This window comes from Phaenicophaeus curvirostris, chromosome 2, assembly GCF_032191515.1.
Source record: "Phaenicophaeus curvirostris isolate KB17595 chromosome 2, BPBGC_Pcur_1.0, whole genome shotgun sequence".
NCBI lineage: Eukaryota > Metazoa > Chordata > Aves > Cuculiformes > Cuculidae > Phaenicophaeus > Phaenicophaeus curvirostris.
In genome coordinates this window covers 27,299,429-27,325,089 of record NC_091393.1, presented here as the reverse complement: position 1 = coordinate 27,325,089, position 25,661 = coordinate 27,299,429, and the positions used below count along the sequence as shown (strand labels likewise).

General features: G+C 38.5%; 1 protein-coding gene across 1 annotated transcript in view; it reads right to left on the bottom strand.

Annotated features, from left to right (window-relative positions):
• Positions 1 to 24,596, bottom strand: part of TPO (thyroid peroxidase) — a 45,334-nt gene extending 20,738 nt beyond the window's left edge. The window contains exons 1-7 of the mRNA XM_069851615.1: positions 24,539 to 24,596; positions 23,667 to 23,760; positions 19,739 to 19,820; positions 14,088 to 14,257; positions 12,397 to 12,529; positions 6,799 to 6,928; positions 4,590 to 4,796 (exon numbers count right to left, since the gene is read on the bottom strand). Of these exons, the coding sequence (XP_069707716.1) occupies positions 4,590 to 4,796; positions 6,799 to 6,928; positions 12,397 to 12,529; positions 14,088 to 14,257; positions 19,739 to 19,820; positions 23,667 to 23,760; positions 24,539 to 24,583 (861 nt within the window). The 5' untranslated portion in view covers positions 24,584 to 24,596. The remainder of the gene's footprint in view (positions 1 to 4,589; positions 4,797 to 6,798; positions 6,929 to 12,396; positions 12,530 to 14,087; positions 14,258 to 19,738; positions 19,821 to 23,666; positions 23,761 to 24,538) is intronic.
• Positions 24,597 to 25,661: the final 1,065 nt, after the last annotated feature.

The following is a 25,661-nucleotide window of genomic DNA, read 5'->3' as shown; positions in this document are numbered from 1 at the left end:
ATCCTTGAAGGATGCTTTGTGGTTAAGCTCTTCGTAGCTCTAAGACAGAAATCCAAAATAGATCCTTTGTTTAGAGCACAGAAGGATGCACTTCTGGGTCTACGTCACGATAATCTGCGCAGCTTCTTTCTCTGTGCACTGCAATGCTGCTACCATGTGAATAATATCAGCCTTGAAGTGCTTTTTCAAACGTCCCTTAAATTGCCTCTTTTTTTTTTCTAAGCAGATGTTATTTCTAAGCTTGAACTAGTCAGGGTTCAGTGATTAGACTTCAGTGGTGCCTGGATTCCATATTTGACTCAAGCTATGGGCAACGATATGAATCTTCTCAATATAAAAATCTATTTAGTAATAAAAATCTGCAGAGTTTTTGCACTTAAAATTCAATACTGCTTGCGCTGTTTTGAAGAACATGTAATAAATACAAACCATAAGCTTTCAAATGTTATGCCTACACTTTTATGCCTACAGCAAACTGACCTTTTAAAAATGGGAATCAATAAATAGCCACATTGGGTCGTACAGTGGGAACTCTCTCCTTCATCACATCATGTAATGACACTGCTGGATTTCTGCCTTAGCCTCTCCTGATGATGCTTTGGGAACGGGAAAGTTTCTAAAACTATTATTTAACAGCAGAAACAGAATAAATAATTTCTTGCCCCAGGCAGAAATTTGAAACATCGTAAACCAGAGATTTTAGCCAGAAACACCGGAGGCTCATTGTCATTATGGCTGTTGTGGCTAAACCAAGTGAGCCAGTTCCTCAGATTCCTGAGAATGTAATTCTTTAAGAAATCTGTGCTCTTTCTGAATGCTCTCAAGCTATGCTGGCAAACTTTAAAAAGTCCAGGTCCCTTCCAAACCAAACTGTTCTATGATTCTACCTGACTGTGGTAAAATTGAAGGGAGTCATTAATTTGGCTTTAATTAGACTTCATTGTGTTTCAGATTCTCCCACCAAATGGAAGATCTTTCTACATAGGACCTGATTCAGTTTCTATTACAGTTAGCTGAACGCTTTCCTTTATGTTAGAAGAAAGTAGAATGAGGAACTTAAGGCAAAAGAAGAGCGGTATAGTTATCAATTTATGGGAAAAGAGTTTTCTATTCAGATGAAACTTATTATCTACATTGGCTTCAATGTATAGAGAAGCTGGTCAGTAATCAAGCTCCAACTTTAAGGAAACTTGAAGAACAAGCCTTATGAGAGGCAGCTGAGGGACCTGGGGTTGTTTTGCATAGAGAAAAGGAGACTGAGGGGACACCTTATCATTGTCTACAACCATCTAAATGGAGGTTATGGTGTGGTGAATGTTGTTTTTTTTCTCCCAGGTAATAAGTGATTGGGCAAGAGGAATTGGTTGCACCAGGGCAGGTTCAGGTGCAGAGCAGGTTCGGGTTCTTCACCAGAAGGGTTCTCAGACAGTGGCAGAGGCTGCCCAGGTTGGTGGTTGAGTCCCAATCCCTGGAGGTATTTAAAATGCAGGTAGATGAGGTGTTTTGGTATATGGTTTAGTAGTGGACAGGTACAGTTGCACTCAATAATCTCAAAGGTCTTTCCCAATCAAACAATTCTATGATTCTATGAAAGTAATTGAGGTTGCTCTGTGGTGGATAAGTTCCAGCCCTCTTTAATCAAATTCATAACAGTTTTGTGCAGGCTCCAATTCAGGTAAAGACCTGCCTGCAGACGGGCCAAGAACACCTCTGAGAAACAAGGAACAGAGCGACACAGTGAACACTGATAAGGAGCCTCATGTGTAGTGCTATTATGTACAGCTTGACTATGAGTCAGTCACATTTATCCCATAAACATGACAGCCAAAGTGAGCCTTCTATGATCTCACACTGGGCAGTGTGGCTGTATGGTCGTGATCTCCCCTTGTGCTGAGACTCCTCTCGAGGGTGCTCCTCGAAACAATGAGCTCATAGAATCATAGAATCATAGAACCACCAGGTTGGAAGAGACCCACCAGATCATCGAGTCCAACCATTCCTATCAAACACTAAACCATGCCCCTCAGCACCTCATCCACCCTTCCCTTAAACACCTCAAGGGAAGGTGACTCAACTTTTACCAGCAACAGATCACAAGTGAGCCCCATGTAAGTCCTCCCTGGTTGGCAGCTGGACTGAACGTCAGCCAGTTGTCTTTAATGGATGTAAGTTGTCTACCCTAAATAAGTAACATTTTAAATAGATTAAGTAATTTAATATTATAATATTGTGTAATTAAGTATTCTGTTGCTTAGCTTTCTTTGCTAAGAAAGAATTCCTCTGAAGCACTAGGCCACGAGCTGGAATTTCTCGTTAGAATCTTTTTCAGCACATATAATCTGTTTAGTCAAAACACAGCCTCAAGAGTCAACAGAAGCCAGGAAAATATTGAGGCTTCAAGGACACAAATCATTAACACCAACTGCACTAAGACAAGATAAAGACCTGTCTGAAAGACAGTAGAATCATCCAGTTGGGAACACAAAGAACCCAGATACAAATATTACTATTGGACTGAGTGCACAAGTGAGGATATCAGGGTCTGTATGGGTATAGTTCCCCAGGGACTTCTTTGTTTGTATCGGTCTCTCTCCCTGAAGCTGACCATGCTGCTCTTTCTGTTACATGATGTATTTTATAAAATCACAGCACTGAGAGTCTGCTTTGCAAAAACTTGGATTTGAACTCCAGAGAGATCTCACACTAGTCACCCAGGTGGGTAGAACGTGGATTGGGGATAAGTATGATGAGACTGTGAAACCTTAGCTAAGTGACACAAGGAATAGGGTGTGCACATACAATTCTTTAGCTATAAACACTGATCTATATGAAGAGAGATGTATCACAGAATCTAAGTCTAAATCTACCCCTCTCCAGTTTGTACCCATTGCCCCTCATCCTAACACTACAAGTCTTTGTAAACAGTCCCTCCACAGCTTTATTGAAGCCCCTTCAGGTATTGGAAGGTCACTATAAGTTCTCCTTGGAGCCTTCTCTTCTCCAGGTTGAACAACCCCAACTCTCTCAGCCTGTCCTCATATGGGAGGTGCTCCAGCCCCTTGGATCATCTTTGTAGCCTCCTCTGGACCCATTCCAACAGCTCCATATCTTTCTTCTATTGAGGATTCCAGAACTGGACACAATACTCCAGATGAGGTCTCATGAGAGGCGAATAGAGGGGCAATCAAATATATAAATATATATATAAAAATCATATATAACTTGATTTTCCTTCTGTGTGTTTCCACCATGAAGTGAGTAATAGTGTGACCTGATCACTGAACACTATTAAGTCGCACTTTTGTTTAAATATGACTTTTACAAAAACACTTTCTTTTGCACAACATGGTCTGGATAGAGATGGGGGATTCATTCCAAGGGATGTAATGGCCATGGGGCTCTCCTGTAGCACGAGATGGACATTCTGTGCTTTGGGGGTGAAAAAAAAAAAGCAGTTTGACTTTGCTACTTACTTTTTTGAGTGAAAGAATTACTATACTTTACTATACTTTATTTTACCCTATATTTATACTGATTTTTTCTTCTTCCAGCTTTGAATTCATGTTTTCCATTTACCCAAAGCAAGGAGGTGATGTATACAAGTTTCAGCAACTCCCTGAAGATCATTTTATTCATACATCGAAAAGAGAGCTCTCTTCAAAAGTTTGCAGCAGCTACCAGAAATATCTGTCTTCTCACTAGGTAAAGTTAAGATATTTTCACTTTATCTGACTGGCAATTTAAAACCAGAATTATTTATAACTACTTCACTATTTTCCCAAATGGAACTCAAAACCTTGAAGCATAAAACAATAACATTGTGGGAGAGTAGTAAGGTTTCTCTGTAACACACTTGAGAGGTAGAATAAATTGATATTTATACTAAATACCTTAGCTATGGTTTGTTACCTCTACCAAATGATTTAAATATCTACCTGTTTCATTTAATCATTGCATTGGGTTTCAGTCTTTCTTTCACTCTCTCTTCTCTGTTCTGGAGCACCTCCCATATGAGGACAGGATGAGAGAGTTGGGCTTCTTCAGCCTGGAGAAGAGAAGGCTCTGAGGAGACCTTAGAGCCACCTTCTAGTACCTGAAGGGGCTACAAGAAAGCTGTGGAAGGAATGTTCACAAAGGCTTGGAGTCATAGGACTAGGGGCAATGGATATAAACTGTAGAGGGGCAGATTTAGACTAGACATTAGGAGGAATTTCTTCACCATGAGGGTGGGGAGGCCCTGGCCCAGGTTGCCCAGGGAAGCTGTGGCTGCCCCATCCCTGGAGGGGTTCAAGGCCAGGTTGGATGGGGCTTGGAGCCCCCTGATCCAGTGGGAGGTGTCCCTGCCCATGGCAGAGGGATTGGAACTGTGTGATCTTTAAGATCCCTTCCAACCCAAACTATTCTATGATTCTATGATTCTATGATTCTATGATTCTATGATTCTATGATTCTATGATTCTAATATTTCTCGATGATCTATCAATTTGCTTTATAATTATTTCAATGTATGTGTATCACTAACGTCTTTTAATTTACCCACCTGTCTGAAGCCTGGAATTTCTCTTGAAGAAATTAATTTAGAATCTTACCTGTATTGGAAAACATGGGTTTTGGTTTTCACATGTCATCTGACACTCCATTCCATTTAGGAAGGTGGTTCTGCTTGTGCTCTGGGGTGTGAATGAAATGTCATGGTCTATATACTGTCCCCATGTCATAATAATATCAGAATACAGGTTGTCTTCAGTAACAGCCTTGTTAGACGCATGAATAATTTTTCTTGTCACTTCACGAACCTGGGAAAAGAACTAATTTACCTCGAGTGCCAAGTAGTATTTACTTCTCACAAAATGATAAACCACTTAAAAGTAGGTGGAAAAAATGATAAAACAATAAAAAGGTAGGAGGAACCGTGATAAATGGTGTTTTCCCTCTCTTCCCTTTAGAATACTTCATGTTGTAGAGTACTTTTAATGCTTTACCTAAAAGCAAAATACAAAAAACCCTCAACAACAACAAACAAACCCAGTCTCTGACAGATTCTTATTTCTGTTCAGGAGTGAAGATACCAGCACCACAAGCAGATTCAAAGACGTTTCAGCTGAGTTTTTCTACATATTTGCCAAACGAGCAGTATATCTTTGATCTATCCTTTTCCACGGAGTTTTGAAAATCACACGCTTCTTTTAGACTGTCTAAAAGTTTTCTTTCTACTTATTCTGGTTTCTGCTCCATTAACACATGGATTCTACTTGCTGGGTAACCTCAAATCGCTGTGGATGCACAGAGGCTCCGGGCTGCTCTGTACATAAATGGAGCAGCTTATGCAGCCCAGGAAACAAGCCAGGTTGCAAATACATGGCAGCTGAAAGCTCTGACAGGCCAGGAGAAGCCAAAATATATTTCTGAGGCACTTCTGTGAAAACTGGATAGAGATACAGATGCTCTGAGGGAAAACACATGGAGACATCTATGCTGTGTGTCCAGCCCATACTAACAACCAAGTAAAACTACCAGAGCAAATAATCCGCAGTCCGTTTGTTATGATTAGGGTATTATTATTCACAGAGTCCTCCCTCATGCTGCGAAATATTCCCTTGCATGCAGCAGCCGTCTTAGAAGTCAAGGAATTGAAAGGGCAGAGCATAAAACAGAGTCACAGGTTCTGTAATAAATATAAGGGCTGTGTAATGAATATATAAGGCAGGTGCGGTTAAATAGAATTGGTAAGGACAAGAGTCAACATGGGACTTGTTAGGAACATCAGGTTTTATATTGAAATAGTCAAGAGCAAAGTCCCATAATGCATATCAGGAATAAAAGTTTTTACATAAGTATTTTAATGGCTTTGGTGGTCACAAAGCGCAATGTTTTTTCTTGCAGTTAGTAAGATTTTCTTATCACTGTTAATGCGCACAACCTCACTGTGTTCTAATATGGCTTTATAGCAATCCTCACGCTTCTGTCTCACCGCTACATTATTTGCAGCTTGCTTTTTAAAGCATACACTTGGATAGTACAAAAAACCCCAGTATTTAAATGAGGAAAAACACTTACGGCCCTAGTTTTATCCACTCTTACTTCAAAACAAGCAGACAACCTTGCTGAAGGTCAGATATGATCAAATTTGGTGGTCATGCAGTTTTGTTTTAGTGCATGTTACTTCACAAACAGGTACCTTAATGAATCTAGAAAGAGGCAGTTTGTACCGTCTACTGGAAATTTACCTGTGTAAATGTCAGGTTTTCCTCTTTAAGCTCTATTTTTTGCAGCTTAGAGACAACGCTATTTAATTAATAACATGAGTTGCAGCTGACATTAACACTAAATTCTCTTGCTTATCCTTATTAAATATACGTTGGTTAAAACAACAAGACTTGGAGTCCATTAAAAGTCAGGTTTCAAAGCAATAATGACAAACCAGAAAGAGTAAATCCAGGACAAATCACTGCACACTGCACTGGGGAATTTTTCACCAAGCCTTCTATACAAATATTTTTTGTTCATACTTTCCTCTGTAACAGCTTTACTGTTTTTTAAGTATATGAGCTGCTGAAATCCATAAGTATTGCAATGTCTTCTTGGCTCAATAACTAGCTAAAAATGAAGTTATGATTTGACAGTAAAACTTGTACAGTCAAGGTGAAATGGTTTATGTGCACACACACATGCTAGCACATCTATGTGCTTTATATTTATTTTGTTAACACCCAACTCTGTTTCCCCCCTTCTCTTTTCCTGAATAAAGGCACCATTATTGAAACAAAGAATCATAAAATCACTGGAAAGTCTTTCTACCAAGGGTAGCTGGACTCCATTGTATCGGATTCTGGGATCCCATCCTCTAGGCTGGCTGAATCCATCTTCATAGACTGGTGGAAGCCACCTAGCCAGGGCTGTGTTGGATGCTCCCCACCTAGGATATTCCCTGGGAAAACAAAAAAAAACCAACACCCCAAAACCAGCAGCAAAACAAAAAATCCTGCACCTCTGAATATATTTTTAATATAAAATAATTTTGTATTTTTAATACATTCAAAATAAGATTATATTTGGAATATAAGCTGAATATAGTCCATTATAAATACAAAATAATCATCAGCTGCAATGCAATATTACATCGCAATAAAATATTCATCTAAAGATCTTTGAAAAGCGTGGTGAGGCCCTGGCCCAGGTTGCTCAGGGAAGCTGTGGCTGCCTCATCCCTGGAGGTGTTCAAGGCCAGGCTGGATGAGGCTTTGAGCAGCCTGATCCAGTGGGAGGTGTCCCTGCCCATGGCAGGGGGAGGCAATCTGGATGGGCTTTGAGGTCCCTTCCAGCCCAAACCATTCTATTTATTCTATGATTCTATGAAAGCACATCAAATATTGTCTTGCATGTGTGTTAACATCTGTTTGACTTGAAAGGATAATAAAGAAAGATTATACTAATAATGAATTATTACAATCTTATTTATGTTTAGAATGCAACTTGGTTACTTTCTGACATCTTTGATGTACTTGCACCCATGATGTTTTCCTGATAGTGTCCTCATTTACCATTAAGTCAGATGTACTTTTAAGTGCCTTTGTTGGCATCTTTAAAACAGTATTATTTAGAAAAATAGCTAGGAAATCAACAAATCAACATGTAAGAAAACATAAAGAATCCCTAATAAAAGTGAAGAAAACTTAAAAGGAAAATGGATACTAGTCACAGAGAAGAATTAATTTAACAAGACTCAAGAAGAAAGGAATCGGGAAAGGGGAACAGCGGCTGAAGTTGCTCAGTTCGGTGACTCTTCCCTCTGATCACACCTGATTACTTGGGTAACAGATCTGGGGGTACCTATGCACAAGCCCAGGCACTGGTATGATGGAATCATGCTTTTAAGTTTCTAACACTAATTTTATCATGGACTTGGTTCAGACAAGCTAGTATTGCTTCAATTGAAACCTGTCTGGACACATCTTGAGGTTGGAACATGCCAGTTTGCCATGCTGGAGCCAGATTGCTTGGAAGATTAATAAAGGTTAATAAAAAGTTTAGACAAAAGGGTAGCAAAAGTCAGGTCATACTTGATTTGAGGGCCAGGACATGTTTCCTGGTGATTTTTATTTATTCCTATAGTCAGTGAGTCTTGGGCTTGACCTAATTAATTTTCCTTTTACCATGAATATTTCTTATGTTTATTTCCTAAGACAACATTTTAGTTTTTTGCTTTATTTGGTTGCTTTTTCAACATGGCTTATTCAATATATTTCATAATTGTTAAAAATACAGAGATGGTAAAAGAAAAAGAAATAAAATATTTGTAATGTAATGAGTTGACCAAGATTATAAGGTAAACCACAAAGAACTATTCCAAGACAATCCGTACAACTACACAGCTTTAAAACGTACATTTTTGTATCTATTGGGACACTAAAGAGGGAACAAATATTTCATTAATACCTCATTGATCTCCAGAACCATGAAGTGGCTCAATTTGCCAAGCTATATGGTACAGTAATACACTTAATTATCCACAATAATTCACACTTGAAGGTTGAAGTATGCTTTAATAAAGCATTCAAATTAGTTACAGTTGATTTGCCTTTATTGTAATTGCATAAAACACTGCACATAGTGTAGTGTTATTTCACTCAATTAAAAATAATGAAATGTTAATTTAACTGCTTAACCAGTGATTTTTCTCCTGATTGCTTTTGTATTTTAGCAGATCACTGGAATGTAACTTTAGTAAAACCCTTCTCACATGCCTTTTTATTATTGCATTAAACATGTTAATGTCTTGGAATCTTGCTTGAATTAAAAAGGTTTTTATACAGGGCAGCTGAAATAATGAGATTTTGGTACCATACAGCTTTATAGAGTAGTCAAATTTGATTACTGTACATTCTGTTTATGGGAAATGGGACTTCTCATTCATTTGTGAAATATTGGAATTGCAGAGTTTGGATTTTGTTTTGGTTACCCTAGAAGAAATCTGGATTTTTAAGATGCAGTTCACTATACAGATTTATGTCTTTTGAATGTCATTTCAATGTCCTGCCTAGTTTCAGGTAGAAAGAATGAATTCCATATGGCAATTTAATAATTGTATTTTGTCGACTTTTACAACACTCTGAGCTACCACAGACATAACTTCTGGAAAACATGGAAAACTCTGAAATATGATCCTGCCACTAAACTGAGTAATTATACAGGATCAGGAACCCTTTAGGTTGGAAAAGACCTTTAAGATCATTGAGTACAACCATTAACCCAAAGCTGCCAACTCCACCACTAAACCATGTCCCTGAGTGCCACATCTACATTCCGTTTAAACACCTCCATGGATGGTGTCTCCACCACTTCCTTGGGCAGGTTGTACCGATGCTTGATGACCTTTTCAGTGAAGCAATATTTCCTAACACCTAGCCTAAATCTCCCCTGGCACAACTTGAGGACATTTCCTCTCATCCTATCACAACTTTCAGGTAATTGTAGACAGCAATGAAGTCTCCCCTCAACCTCCTTTTCTCCAGACTAGACAGCCCCAGTTTCATAGAATCATAGAATCATAGAATCATAGAATCATAGAATAACCAGGTTGGAAGAGACCCACCAGATCATCGAGTCCAACCATTCCTATCAAACACAGTTTCTTCAGCTGCTTCTCATAAGAACGGAAGTAAAGGAGCTATCCTAAAGGAAACACCTTAATTCCTTTTAATAGTCAATGAATTCAATCAGGACTTGTCACTCTTTCCACTAGGTGAGCCATATACATACCCCTAAATCTGACAGAGATAGTCAACTCCTGGGTTCCATCCTGTCATCTCATCTTGTCTCTCACTATTAGGAACAGTCAAGGCTGTAGCCTTGCAGTAGATCTATACCTACCTCAGGAATCTAAGATTAGGTGAGGTTAATTGCACTGTGAAATTCTATTCCTTTAACACCTGTTGTTCCTTCACCTTTGAATTCCTGTCATTGCACTAGACAGTAAATAGTACACAGATCAGTGCTAGTTAGTTGAGATGAAAAATGGGAAAAAAACCCCAAACCAGCTATTTGGACATGCCTTGTCTCCTTTATTATTAATTAAAAAAATATTATAAATTTATTTTGCTTTTTTGCTTTATTAAATTTATTTTGCTTATATACACATACACCTTCAGGCAGAAAGAAGAACAAAATTTGTTGATATCTCTTTCTAGTAAATGTGGATAATGACAGTTCTGGGAATGTTTGATATCACACTGATGTTCTCCATGGAAGGCCATGTTTCTGCCATTCCATTATGTTTTTGCTCTCAGAAGTTCACACTAAAACACAGTAATCTCAATGCTGTGGAATAAATACTTTGTAATCTATCTAGTTTGTTCCAAACATGTGAACTGATGAAGTAAAATATCCATAAAGAAAGTCCATGCTCACTTTTAAATAGATTTCAATAGATTTTTTTTCTTATAGGTCAACAATTATTTCCACAGTGAATTTTGTTTTCATATTTCACCTATGAAATGTAGCATTTTCTGACCTACAACACAGCTGCACGTTCCTACTGGGTGACTAACATTACAAGTACAGCAGAGGTCACGTTATGTTTTCTACATAAAAGTGGCAGCTGTAAAGCAAGAAAAAATATAGGCTGGTACTCTGCTTAATGTCTGAAGTCCTTGAAGGTAGCTTATGTGATAAAATTTTTGCATATAATATAATGGTCTTTTTAAGCCGATCTGTTTCACTAAGGCTTGAGGTATTTTAAGGGGCTCACAAAGTTTTAGACTAAGTTCAGATCTGACCTGCTGGTTTCAAATTCTTTGATTTTGGTGGCTTTTTCTGTTTCCTTACTCCTTTTACAGATATTTAAAGCAACAAGTCCAAAATACCACCGCATGTGAGTGATGGATTTGAACACCAATTTGATACAAGCATAAAAGTCTACAAAGTAGAACACAGTGACTACAGACCAAGCAGACTCAATGGAGCGTATTTAACCCATCGAGCTTTAGAAGCCAGAATGAAATGCCTGTGCACGTCCTAGTGTTGGCAGAGTCACTGAAGAGAAAAAGATGTTCTACCTTACCCACAGCAGTATGTCTCTCTGTCTCTGGAGAGAAAGACTAGAGCAGCCATGCCTACAAATTAAGAACTTCAGCCACGTGCCTATGTTCAGCTGCATGAATTGTGGCCAGTGCGTTTAAGCCTGATGGAGCTGTCAGTGCAAATATTATACTAGCTGGTAGTTGAGATTCCAAGCAACTCTGTATGTGCCTGAGGGAATTATGGATATCCACGTAGTTAGATTTATAACATCGATGCATACCAGGTTGCATCCTTTCAACACAAAGCCTATCAGGCTTGTTCCTTGCAAATGACTTGTGGTTTGGCAAAACACAGATCCATCTCATGAAAACAGATTTATTGAATAATAAAACTGCAGAATTTTCTGCTGTTCATTCACCAAGATGCAGAGCGCCTTAACCTGTGCAACACTAATGGCCTTACATTTACAGTTCCTTCACTTGTAATACTACATTCTGCCTTTCAATTTGTGACCTTATGCCTATATTACCAAAGACTATCGAGTATATCACAGAATCATAGAATCATAGAAGGACCAAGATGGAAAACACCTTTGAGATCATCAAGCTCAACTGTACCTGTCCACTACTAAATGATATCCCTAAGCACTTCATCTACCTGTCTTTTAAATATTTCCAGGGATGGGGACTCCACCACCTCCCTGGGCAGCCTGTGCCAGTGCTTAAGAACCCTTTCAATAAAGAAGTTTTTCCTATTATTCAGTCTGAACCTCCCCTGGCACAGCTTGAGGCCATTCCCTCTCATCCTATCACTGGTCACTCAGGAGAAGAGACCAACAGCCACCACTCTAAAACCTCCTTTCAGGCAGCTGTAGACAGGGATAAGGTCTCCCCTCAGCCTCCTTTTCTCCAGGCTAAACTACCCCAGTTCCCTCATCTGCTCTTCATTAGACTTCTTCTCCATCTTCATTGCCCTTCTCTGGACATGCTCCTCGTGAAGTAATTGTATTTTCCTGCTCAATACCATTTTATCCAATTCATTCAAAAATGAATGCTAGGGTAGAACTCAGTCTTTTTATTTTATATAGCAAAAGGCATCTACTGAATCAGTCCTCTCTAAACTGAAAGTTCCTTACATGATCGAAGAGAGCTTCATAAGGGGAGGCACTCCACAAAAATTAGAATACCAAAGTTTAGATGAAGAGTTTGTTTCTCTGGGAGCTTTCAGAGGCATCTCATTTACAGCCTTGTTGATGCCCAAGTTAGCTGATTGAGGGCATTCTCCCCCAGTTCAATTTTTCTTGGAAATAGTAAACATATTTTATTGCATTTAAAGAATAAGGAAGATTCTTCAGACCATAATTCTTATCATACATACCTGTTATTGCAGGCACCAGTGATGAGTCGATATTTGTTAGCTAAGCAATTGTTTGGACATTTTGGTGGCAACATATGAGGCAGGCATCCAGAAATATTAGCGATCATAGTGAGCAGATTGGCTGATAAAAGATCTGAAAGGAAAAACACAAACAATTTGCTCTATTGCCCTGTAGATGCTACAAGAGAAAAGGCATTAATGTCAGCTACAACTACAGCATCCGCTCTCTTCTTCCTAGGAAAGACCACTTCATGCTGCAGGAAGCAGTCTCAGGGACTTAGAGGACATAGAGGGTGAAAGGGAAGAGCTGTTTTTATTATCTGATGCTTAGAGAATGAGCAGTCCAGCCACAAATGACAACTGAGGCTGACCTGTTCCTTTTTTGCCTTCTTAAACTTGGTTTTCACTTCCTTCCTTCCCTGTATTTTAATCACATTGCTTAGCCAGTCCCTGTGCTGACAACAAAGGTGTAAAAAATTCCATTTGAGAACAGAAGGAGGAAAAATGTGGGATGGGAGAGATGCAGAAATTTAAAGACATTACAGCTGACTGTATGGATATTACAAAATGTATTTATCTTCCATTAAAATTATTTCAGTTTTGAAAATTAACAAGAGTTTTGAGCACTTTTACTATGATTTTGAAATTTGAATTCTTTTGTAACTGCACCAGAAGGAAGATAATTGCATCTGTGTGTCTGTGTATATATAAATATGTGTACACACATCTACGTATATTTTTAGTTTTACAAATGTCCTAGTAGTTTTGTAAGCCAGATGTTTCTGCAAGGAAAACAAACAAACAACAACAACCACCAAAAAGCCCTATGGACTTTTCTGTTTTTCTACAGCACTCTAATGCTTCTATATCTTGAAAAATAATGTTAAGTTATAATACTAAGACAGAGAATACAAATTATTATTCTCCAGTTCATGGTGTTTTACATGAAGGAATTAAATTATAGACAAAAGCAAATGTTTCTGAATTTTTGAGCCTTCCAGTTACCAAACTGACACCTTAAAATTCATCTCTAATTAACAGCAAGATGACTTTTACTTTACTTAGACCATTATACATCATTGAACTTTCTGGATGATCTCTCTTGCTTTCTCCTTCTAACATAAAAAATCAGTTACAACAGAAACAAAGTGTGCATAAATGTGTAATAGCATTGCATTATAAAGCTAGTTTTGGAAATAAGAAGGTATTTTCTTAAAAGAGGGATATTAATAAGGCCATCAATGTAGCCATAGGAAGTGTATTTGGAAATGCTAGTGCCTTAGTGTGCTAGAAACGGTATTATTTTATCTGTAGACTCTAAGCCCCAGAAGCACTAAAATCCAAAGTGCTGGGAAGATGGATATAAGAGGCTCACAACAGTGAGGATATGCAAGCTGATTTATAGGAAATATAAAGTTACAGTCATGAGTTAACATGATACCAAGAGCGAAGTGGTGTTCTCCTCAACTGTAGGAGCAGAGCCTGCACTCCAGCAAAGAAAAAGGCAAAACTGTTCTGCTGTGAGGTGCTTTTAAGAACAAAAGAGAGTGCAACCTGGCCCCAGGGTGCAGATAAAACAGCTACTCTTGCCGAAGGTAAAATAAAAGTGATGCTAACCCAACTTTAGTCTAAAAAACAATATTCAAGAAATCAATACGGGGTTTTGCTTATTCCAATATACTATTTTTTACCAGTTGGGTGCAATGAACGCTTGTGCTTCTGGCAAACTTCTTGTTTCAGAACTTGAATTGACATTTCCATTCGTTCAGCTGCTTGGGAAATATCTTGACTCTCTTGTTCAGGAAATTTTGAGAAAGCCAGCAGCATGGTAGGAGTTGCTATTCCATTTGCTTGGATATTTCTGTTGAGGTAAAATACAGAATGTTTTTTAATATATAACCTTTGAAATTTTAATCACAGATGTATATCCACTTGAGGATAATATTGGTCATGCATTGTTTAAATAAACCTTATGTGAACAGGCAAACATCTCTGTATAAATGAGTTACTTAAGAGCAATTGTACAAATTAGCTAGGTGCAAAGAATGAAAAATAACATCCCGCTCTAAAGCTCCTCCAAGCTGGACCATCATCACCCTTAGGGGCAAGATTTGTTCTATTTTGAGATATTTTCTATTTTTTCCCTAATCTCACAGATGCTGTAAGATTATCACAGCAGCTGTTAGTATGCCACAGTTCCTTTTCCCCTGCCCTTATTTGATGTATGCATTCCAGTTCTTACCCGCACACCTAAAGATGAACTCTGTGTGAGTTACAAACTGCCTTAGTATTTTGTAATGCAGAAACAGCCTCACAAATCTAATAGAATGACCCGTGACAATATCATTATTAGGAACTTGGAATCAGACATTAATTGTCTTTCATAGATGTTTAAGACCATAAGCCCTTGTGCAGACCATGGTGTTTGGACTGAAGATTCTTTACGCTTGCCAGACTCTCACTTACTGGGTCTCATTAGAGATCATAACTAATAATATATGTTCATAAAAACTCCACCAAATCCCCGAATAAAATCTCCAGAGTATGAGCCACTCTTTCCCTTTCACCTTCAGATACTTTGATTCTGAGGTTTCTTTCTGTCCTAAATAAATATATTTATAGATTACCATGTTTAACAGCATCTGGTCAGAATATTAGATATTTGTCACCAACAGGAGATGTCTCAAAGCAGTGACATTGTGCAGAATATGAAGTGATAAAGTTATAAAATCACAAAGAATATTTCTTCTTCCCTGTAATGTGTATGTACATGGCTAGTCTGATTTAAGACCAGACTGGTACTGACTCGCTGATCATGCTTAGTTGCTTTCTGCAACTATAACCTATCTGGAACGTTGAAAATTATTTTCCACTTTGCTGTGCATACAGGTGATCCCGTGATGGTCCCTTCTTTAGATGGTCCTTTTGACTCGGCATAGACAGGGGTCAATAGAAAAAGCATTTTAAATTGTGGGGTTTACAGTTTTGGTTCCTTAAAAACATGAGACAAAGTAGTTCCAATACAGTATACACTAAATAGGAGTAATTTTACTGGAATGAAGATGTTGAGAAATATCATTAATCTCCTGTTAAGGCTTGAATTTTTTAAGGCTGTCATCTGTACTTTTTAACCTGTTAAGAACACAATAATCTGTTATTTTAACACAATGTGTTAAAATTGTTAACACAATGTGTTAAAATGTGCTCAGAAATTTCAATCATTTCTTTATTTAAATAGGCTGAGGAAACCTCTTGTGTTTGTATTAGAATTGTACTCACCATCAAGGTGCTAGCAACCAACCAAGACAAGCACCTGGCAAGAGGACACAAACATTACATCTGTCTAGATGTAACATCTGTAAATATCTGTAAATCTAGATTAACATATGTAAATCTAGATGTAAGCATCTGTCTAGAAAGCTGCCTGGAGGAGAGGGACCTGGGGGTGTTGGTTGACAGTGACTGAACATGAGCCAGCAGTGGCCCAGGTGGCCAAGAAGGCCAATGGCATCTTGGCTTGGATCAGAAACGGCGTGACCAGCAGGGCCAGGGAAGTTCTTCTCCCTCTGGACTCGGCACTGGTGAGACCGCTCCTCGAATCCTGTGTTCAGTTCTGGGCCCCTCACCACAAGAAGGATGTTGAGGCTCTGGAGCGAGTCCAGAGAAGAGCAACGAAGCTGGTGAGGGGGCTGGAGAACAGGCCTTATGAGGAACGGCTGAGAGAGCTGGGGGTGTTTAGCCTGGAGAAGAGGAGGCTGAAGGGAGACCTCATTGCTCTCTACAACTACCTGAAAGGAGGTTGTGGAGAGGAGGGAGCTGAGCTCTTCTCCCAAGTGACAGGGGACAGGATGAGAGAGAATGGCCTCAAGCTCCACCAGGGAAGGTTCAGGCTTGACATCAGGAAAACATTTTTCACAGAAAGGGTCATTGGGCACTGGCAGAGGCTGCCCAGGGAGGTGGTTGATTCACCTTCCCTGGAGGTGTTTAAGGGATGGGTGGACGTGGTGCTGAGGGACATGGTTTAGTATTTGATAGAGGGTTGGACTTGATGATCTGGTGGGTCTTTTTCAACCTGGTTATTCTATGATTCTATGATTCTATGAGCATGGCAGACAAAGAGGACCATGATGGGCTTTGGGCAGCCTGGTCTAGTAGGAGTTGACCCTGCCCATCACATGGAGGTTGGAACTAGATGATCTTTAAGGTCTTTTCCAACTCAAACTAGTCTACGATTCTTTGAGTCTATGGGACCTTAAAACCTGGGAAGTGATTTCTAACCCAACTAGTAATTTCTAACACAACTAAGTTTCTAAGACAAAAGAAATCCAGGAATTTGAGCAATGATTTTAAACAGCTGAGGTGAAGAAATGTACCTGTCCATTTTAATGAAAATTCAAGGTCAAGCTGAGATCTCAGGAAGAGTCCAGTTATTTTGATTCCGTTTACAGTTCAAACACTTAGATTATGAATTCAGCAAACATCAGGTTGCACTATTGCACATGGAACAACTAAGAGTTTTCATATTCTAACTTGAAAAAGGAGCTGCCTTTTCATCTAGGAACTGGCTTTTCAGTCTCAAAGAACGCACTGAGCTCATCTATATTGCACTGCAGTTCCCTTCGACTACTTCTAAGCCAAAGTAAAATGAGTTTTCACAGTAACGTGACCTCCATAACTTCCAGAAGCTTAAATATGTTGTCACACGTATTTCTTTCTTGGTTTTAGCTTATGTGATGACCAAAGCTTTCATTCAAGAATACAGTATTCTTAACTTTACAAAGAAAGAAGCCTTAGTAGTTTTAAACTGACATGAAAATGCAAAAGCATTTAACTAAATATATTCACTCCTCAATATAATGATCAGATCAGAAAATAGGCTTCTGTACTTTAGGAAAAAATTCTTCACAGAAAGGATCATTGGGCACTGGCAGAGGCTGCCCAGGGAGGGGGTTGACTCACCTTCCCTGGAGGGGTTTAAGGCACGGGTGGACGAGGTGCTAAGGGGCATGGTTTAGTGTTTGATAGGAATGGTTGGACTCGATGATCCAGTGGGTCTCTTCCAACCTGGTTATTCTATGATTCTATGAAATGGCTTGGACTAATGTCTAAGAGGCAGATGTGGAGTGCATTTACAAACCTATATTAAAACAGGAAGAAATCTTAATGATATTTCTAATTCTCAATGCCCCACTTAATTGGACCACAATGAACTGACTTATATGAAAGCCCACAATAGAAATACAATTTTCACTTCTGACAATGATCAGTTTTAAGTTGAGAGACCAAATATTTTATATCAGTTATCATTACAGCAGGAGATAGTCTCATGAGACTTAGACTCCTAAGGGAGATGTTGGACACAAAACAGGAAAGCATCTGCCTCAAGGGTGATACTAATGCACATTTTTCAATGCTCTGCTGACAGTTTGAGCTCTGCTGACAGTTTGAGCCTACTTCCAGGATCAACCCCAAATATATTCAAAGACATAATTGGTTCTCAGAGTACTGTTACTAGCAGTGTTCTTCTTACAAAATTTCAAAGTTTAACAACAGTGTTAATATCAGATCAAGTACTTAAGAGTTTTAAATCATTGATCTGATTCAACTTCTGCTGAGGAAAAGGGGAAAGAAAAGGGGAAGAGAAAGAAAGGAAAGTGAAGGGAAGAGAGCGGACAGCAGGGGAAGGGATGAGGGAAATAGAAATGTGTCCTATTTGCTTTGTCTGTAGTGTTCATATATATATATATGAATAATTATTATTGGAGTACTCACGCATGACAAAAGACTGAGAGAGTTGTTCAGTCTAGTGAGGAGAATACTCAGAAGGGATTTAATCAATGTAAATAAATTCCTGAAGGGAAGGTGAAAAGAGAATGGAGCCAGGCTCTTCTCAGCAGTGACCTGTGACAGAACCGGGGCAATGGGCACAAACTGAAAAACTGTCTGAACAGTAGGAAATGCTTTTTTAATGAGAGGGTGACAGAGCAGTTTGCCCAGAGAGGTTGAGGCGTCTCCCTCTTTGGAGATATTCAGAAGTGGTGTGGACATGGTCATGGGCAACCAGCCTCTGGGTGGCCCCGCTTGAGCAAGGCAGTTGGATCAAATGATCTCCAGAGATCCCTTCCAATCTCAGCCATGATGTGAATCTGCAATTCTTATAAAGTATTTTAAAGGCAACCCAGTAATAGGACTTTCAAATAACAACACTCCTTAGTCACTGTATATCCATATCTACAATATTTTGTAGGAAGCTTAACAGTCTGTTGATTCACCTGGGATAAGCAAGTGGTCTCAGTTCCATTCCAATTAGAATTGAAACCATCATCTTCAACCGTTTATGTTTTAGCATCTTCTAGCATCTATCATCTTTAAGATATTGGGCAAATATTGACCTAATAATTGCCACAGTATTCTGAGAGAGAGCTAAACATCAGTGTCTTCATTTGGTGCGTGAGGTAACTGAGCCAGGTCAAGAGATGTGTTTTTTAATTTGAATATCTCAGGATTGTAACTGAAGTACTAACACTACAAAATGAAAGGAACCTCAGACTCTGAGCAGGCACTGCTCTTGACGGGTTCTGTCCATATAAAAAGTTGTGTCTCCCAGAGCTCTGCAGATTGTAACTGATTTTCAAAACACAGAGATAAGTAAATCCTTTAGGAAAGTCTAATATCACCTAAGTAAAACTTAGGTGATATATTCCAAGTATTGGGGTGAAATTAATTTTTTATAGCAGAGAAACGTAGTCAAGCTACACAGAAAACTATTGAAATTGCAGACTCATATTTAGTCATCCCAAGTAATTTTCATCATTCCTGGAAAGGGATCATTCTTGTAAATAACTCAAGCACAAAGGAGGTTTCCTTGAGTTGTTCACTGCCCACAGTTCAAGATAAATGTTTTATTTCCTTTCCCTTACCCTTTTATTACATCTATTTCACATGGAGAGGGAAATGTGAAATTCAGTTCAACAGACCCATTCAAGGCAGTAGGATTTTATCACTAATGGCATAGGAGTAGTCCCTATCTGCCTCTGCACTGGAAAACTCATAGATAATGTTCAAAAATATGTAAAGTTCTTAAAATTATGAATTTTGAGTCACATGTTCATGAAATATAGTGTGCTACTTAGATAAGAAAAACATCCATATTTATTTTCACATTTCCTATTTATCTCACATTTTTACTTGTGGTGATAATGCACAAGGTCATATCAGTTCAGATGATCATAAACATAACCTTTCACTGTATGTTATCGCACAGAAAGACACTGATCTCAAAATTCTCTATCATGAAAGCTTTCTTCCTGAACAGATTCTTCACATTTTCTTTTTTTTTTACCTTTTTGGTGAATAATGTGCAGCATAATCCACCAGATTAGAGCCTTTCTGGATAGCCTTAGAAATGCAGTTATCTCCTGTTTCTTTTCAAAAGGGAAAAAATAAAAAAAAGAAAGATTAATATATCAATCATTGCTATATTTATTCAACTATTTATATTGACAAAATATACAAGTTTGTAATATTACAATATATGTAATTTTTCCCCATTAAAATGATCTCATATTTTAGTGTTCCTGAAACTTATGTTGTGGCTTCTGACTTTTCTGAAAGATAAAGAAGGAGCAGTAAATCAATTCTTTCCGTTAATGTGTAAGACTTAGAACTATACAATCATAGAATCCCTAGGTTGGAAAAGACCTTTGAGATCATCAAGCCCAACCATACCTGTCCACTACCAAACTATATCACTGAGCACTTCATCTCCCCATCTTTTAAATCAGTCCATGGATGGGGACTCCACCATCTCCCTGGGCAGCCTCTGCCAGTGCCCGAGAACCCTTTCGGGGAAGAAGTTTTTCCTGCTGTCTAATCCGAACCTTCCCTGGGGCAACTTGAAGCCATTCCCTCTTGTTCTATTACCTGCCGCTTGGGAGAAAAGACCAACAGCCACCACTCTACAACCTCTTTTCAGGCAGATGTGGACAGTGATAAGGTCTCCCCTCAGCCTCCTTTTCTCCAGGCTAAACAACCCCAGGTCCTTCAGCTGCTCTTCGTAAGACTTGTTCTCCAGAACACGGAATCATAGAAGACTTGAAGACTTCACCTTTCCTTCTGTTTCTTCCAGTACCAGTCCAGCTGTGCTTAAGTTATGTAGTTTGAAACCTAGTTGATCCATCTGACCTGCATTGTGTTCTGTCTACGTGATTGTGCTTCTCGGGCTTCATAAATATTTTGCACTGAGCTGTCCTTAGATTGGTAGACAAATCTGAGCCCCCCTCACAGGTACAACATGTTGATCTGAGCCATGTGAAGAATACAAATGCACATTCAGGCATGATTAACACATTTTAAGGCCTTCTGGGATCTGACCAATGCATGAAAGCCTTATTCTCATTTCTCCACTTACGTTTGATGGAAAGACACACATAAATCTAATAAAACTTCAGCTCTGCTATATTGCATAGTGCTATCATGGAACATAGATAACTTCTCTCTTGTGGAGATCAAGCACTATATAAACTGAATTAGTTATATTTAAAATCCAGTCATTTAATTTCGATCTATATTTTTTGATGCTACCCATTTTTTTCTTAGAAATTTAATCACGAATAATAATAGTTTGCTAGCAATCATTTATGTACAATTGATCCTCATTTATGTGTACTGTAATTTTAGGTGACATATTTTAACTGTAGTCCATGTTGTTCTGTTTCTGTGATATATTTTTTCAAGAGGGTGCTCAGCTAAAGGGAAAATAACGTGCTGTGAGGATTAAGCTTTCCTAGGCAAAATTATCCTTCAGTTGAATAAAGATAACCTCATCCTCTAAGTATAGACATAGTTATCTTTTTCACCTATATATAATAAGACATTTTCATTTAATATTATGCAGATTTCTGTTACATCTGAAAATGTTTTTGAGACTATTTTAAGAAGAAAAGCTGATCTTTATAGGCCTTATAAGAACAAATTATTTTAGAATTTAATATTGCATGATTTTTAACTACTTTAAACTACAGAGTTTACCTCTGAGAAATATATCATGCTCCAAGTATTGGTCATCATTTGGTATTGATTCCTCATGTGATCTAGAAGAGAAGAACCAGTGGCAATACCTGAATTCAGTTCTCTCTCTTCCTTTTCTATTGAGACACATAATATTTTCTATCAGCTAGGTGCTGTCGTTAATGTGGTTCTTGCAGTAAAAAACATTATTTTGTATTGCTCCCATCAGAACAAAGGACAATAAAAAAACCCAAACATAAACATTCCACCTATTCAATTTGGTTACAGTCCATGTATATTAATTTTGTATTAACTAGCATACAAAATAACCTCATTTTAGATCATATCTTTCAAAAAAAATAATATGGAAGCTCCAAGTAGAAAGTCCACTATGGAAAAGAAATCTGATCCCCTGTTTAATAATGATGGCTCGAAAAAAGATTTCCCATCTGAATTAATGGCTTGGAGGTGGTTCAGTTTTTTGGTTTTATGGTTTTTTTACTTTTTTTTTAATACATATTCTTTTTTTTTTTTTTGTGATTCTACTCTAAATTCAAGTGAAAACTTTCCTAAGGACTTTCCCTTCTGAGTCATATCTACAGCTTTATATACAGCTGAAAGAATGTAAAGAATAAAATCCTACTTTTTCATCATGTCCGTCCTCTTTAAGGTAAAATCAGTCTCCACAGAAGTCTCTTAAAATTCAATCTAATATCTGTTATATTACTAGTCTACTGGATCTAATTGATTTAGATTGAACAGATGCAAGTAAAATAGCTCTGATGTTTAAAATGGCAAGGTTATATTGTTTGAACATAGACCGTAGTGCAATCTGAGGTGCTTTAAAAGTTCCCTATATCCAGAGGTTGGCAGCAGAGAACAGACCCACAGGACACATGTCCCCTTGTGGATCAGCAGCAAGAATCCAGGTGGGACATTTTATATCAACTGACTCTAGCTCAGGATGACCAGTGGGATCAGGGCTGTTTAATGTCTTCATCAATGATTTACACAGCAAGATCAAGTGCATCCTCAGCAAGTTTGCAGATGACACCAAGCTGAGTGGTGCAATCGTCACACCGGAAGGATGGGATGCCACCCAGAGGGACATGAAGAAGTTGGAGAAGTGGGGCTGTGTGAACCTCATGAGATTCAACAAGGCCAAGTGCAAGGGCCTGCACCTGGGTCAGGGCAATCCCTGATTTCAGTACAGGATGGGGGATGATGTGATTGAGAGCAGCCCTGAGCAGAAGGACTTGGGGTGCTGAGGGATGAGAAGCTTCACATGATCTGTCAATGTACACTCACAGCCCAGAAGGTTAACCATGTCCTGGGCTGCATCAACAGAACTGTGGCCAGCAGGGTGAGGGAGGGGATTCTTCCCCTCTATTCTGCTCTTGTGAGACCTCAACTGGAGTATTGTGTCCAGTTCTGGAATCCTCAACAAAAGAAGGAGATGGAGCTGTTCTAACGGGTCCAGGGGAGGCTACAAGGATGATCAGAGGGCTGGAGCACCTCCCATACGAGAACAGGCTGAGAGAGTTGGGGTTGTTCAGCCTGGTGAAGAGAAGACTCTCAGGAGACCTTATAGCGACCTTACACTACCAAAAGCGGCTACTTTTTACAAGGGCATGGAGTGATAGAATGAGAGGGAATGGCTATAAATTGGAGAGGGGCAGATTTAGACTAGACTTAAGGAGGAATTTCTTCACAGTGAGGGTGGGGAGGCACTGGAACAGTTGCCCAGGGAAGTCAGGGTTTCCCAATGCTGGACGTGTTCAAGGCCAGGCTGGATGGGCCTTGGGCACCTGATCCAGTGGGAGGTGTCCCTGCCTTTGGCAGGGGTTTGGAACTGAATGATCTTTAATGTCTTTTCCAACCAAAACCATTCCACGATATTAAAATTGTATTCTATGACTGAACATAGTGACTGGTAATCTAGGAAAGAAATCCAGAAGTCATATTTGCAAACGTGTCACCTGACATATGAATGCCACTAAGTCAGTCAAATCACCCCTATTTCAAAGAATACATAATTGAGATACATTACACACAGAGTTTTCTTTCGTGAACTTATGAAGCTGCAGTTTAAAAGAAAACACCAATGGAATAATTCTCACCAAAGTCAGATAGTCTGTTTTGCACATAAAAAGAGATTAAACTAAACTGCAGTTGCTGAACTGTCTTCTGTGCCAGTGTATTTTCAGCTTAACAGTAATCACTGACAAGAGAAAATAAAATGCATTATTTCTGTTGCTTACCAAAGACGGTGTCTTTGCGTATCTGAAGGAAAGAAAAGAAAACAGCTGTGAAGGCTATAGTTGCTGAAATTCCCAAAATAATGAACACTTTCATCTACAAGAAAGAAGAGATAATTGTTGACAAAAAACACACCTTCATCTTCTAATACTATAAATAATTTCCCACATATGGTCAATTTTACTTTTAAATTAGATGTAGCGTTTTTGAATTTCAAAATATTAATTTTTAGAAATAACTGTAATTAACTTTCTCTCTTTTCCTTCCTTCCTTTCTAATTTTTTTTCCATTTTGAGAAGTATCTAGCACGAGGATATACATCACTTTATGTACAATATAATAGGTTCTAACAATTTTAGCAACGCACAGCTTATTTATTAGATATTCAGCAATATTTTACCATTCATTTTGAACTTCTCTGTGTGCTTCCATGACTTGATTGTAAATTAGTCATTGCATATAGGGTAGTGAAACTGGTCAAACTAATAATAATATTGATCTGATCCCTCTGTATTTTTTTCCTTGTATAACTGTGGTATCAAAGCAGCACGGTGAACATACTCCCATGGCAAATGTAAGATACATTCTCCTTTTCAGTGCACTGGGTTTCTGCTAGTTATTACAGCAGTACAAATTATATGTCCAAAAGGTAATATTTTCTTCATGCTTTATGTTGATTAGAGATTGAAAGATTTCAAATACTATTTTGTCGATATTCTATCAACATAAGGAAATTAATAAATCAGCTCTAAAGTTTCAAGGAAGCAGTATTGCCCATAGAAACTCAATGTGAGAACAGTTCTTTTTTGCATTTCACGAGTTAATATGATGAATTTCTTCTAGAAAATAGCAAGCAAAAGTTTTAGAGTCTGACCTTTTTTCTGTTGAGGAGATTATCTTCTGTGACTCTGTGCTTCATAGGCAGCAGCAACTGTTCTGAAATCTGAAAGTGAAGTACTTTCCAGGGGCACGGCTTATGCTACCAGCTTTATGCGCAGGTACTCATTCAAGCTTTAAAAGTGCAAACGATTTCAAAATCTTTTGGTCACAGCATGTTCCCACAAAACAGAAACTGACGTTAATACTTGACTTAGAATCAAGAGCTACCTGTGTAGTCAGTTCTGATATTAGAAATGGAAGAAATATCAAAAAAATGTGAAAGAGAGATGTTCAGACTTAAAAAGAATATTGACATGTTATGCAGTAAAATAAATTCTTGGTATACTTTTCACTATTTGTCTTTGTCAATGTATTTCATGAGGAAGTCATATTTGTGTCCTATTTTATGTGTTCTAGCACTGGTGCGTTACCAAAATGACCCTTTTAAACTCAAACCATAACCCCTAGATTGCCCACCAACTTCCTTGCAGCACTTTTTATTTGGTTTTGTTATCTTGGATAATTTACATCACACTTCAGAGCCTACCTATTTTTATTTAGTTACACTTTTTCAACACTATTGCTTCCCTGAAGCCAGTATTTTGACCTGAAGACTTTAAGTGGCTGTTTTTTCTGTTTCCTACATCGGCAGAGAGATCAAAATCAGGGCTGGGATCACAACTGAGGATTCCCTCATTTCATCTCTACTGGTCTCGACAGGGAGATCACAAGGTGGAGACAAAGATCAGTGTTTTGATCTCTGACACGGGTGATAAGTAAAATTGGGGCTGAGTAGCAGGGAGCATCCTGGAGAAGGTGGTTTTGGTATTAGGTGGTGAAACAAAGACTGTAAGCATGGAGGAAACTGGAGGAAAATCTTAAGGTTGTTGTCATAGCAAACTACAGTTCAGGAATATCACCCATAATCCTGTTCCCTGCAAAGGTGCATGGACATAGGTGAAAAGTAAGCAGAGAGTAAAGGGAAACAGACCTCTCTTGGAAAAGTAGGTCTATGCTCCTTGGTTGGAGGCTTTAAGACTGCAGACAAGAAGTCAGACTTGCAATACCTCTCATAGCCCAGTCCAAACTGCGAAACTTTTGAGGTTATTTCCTTACAT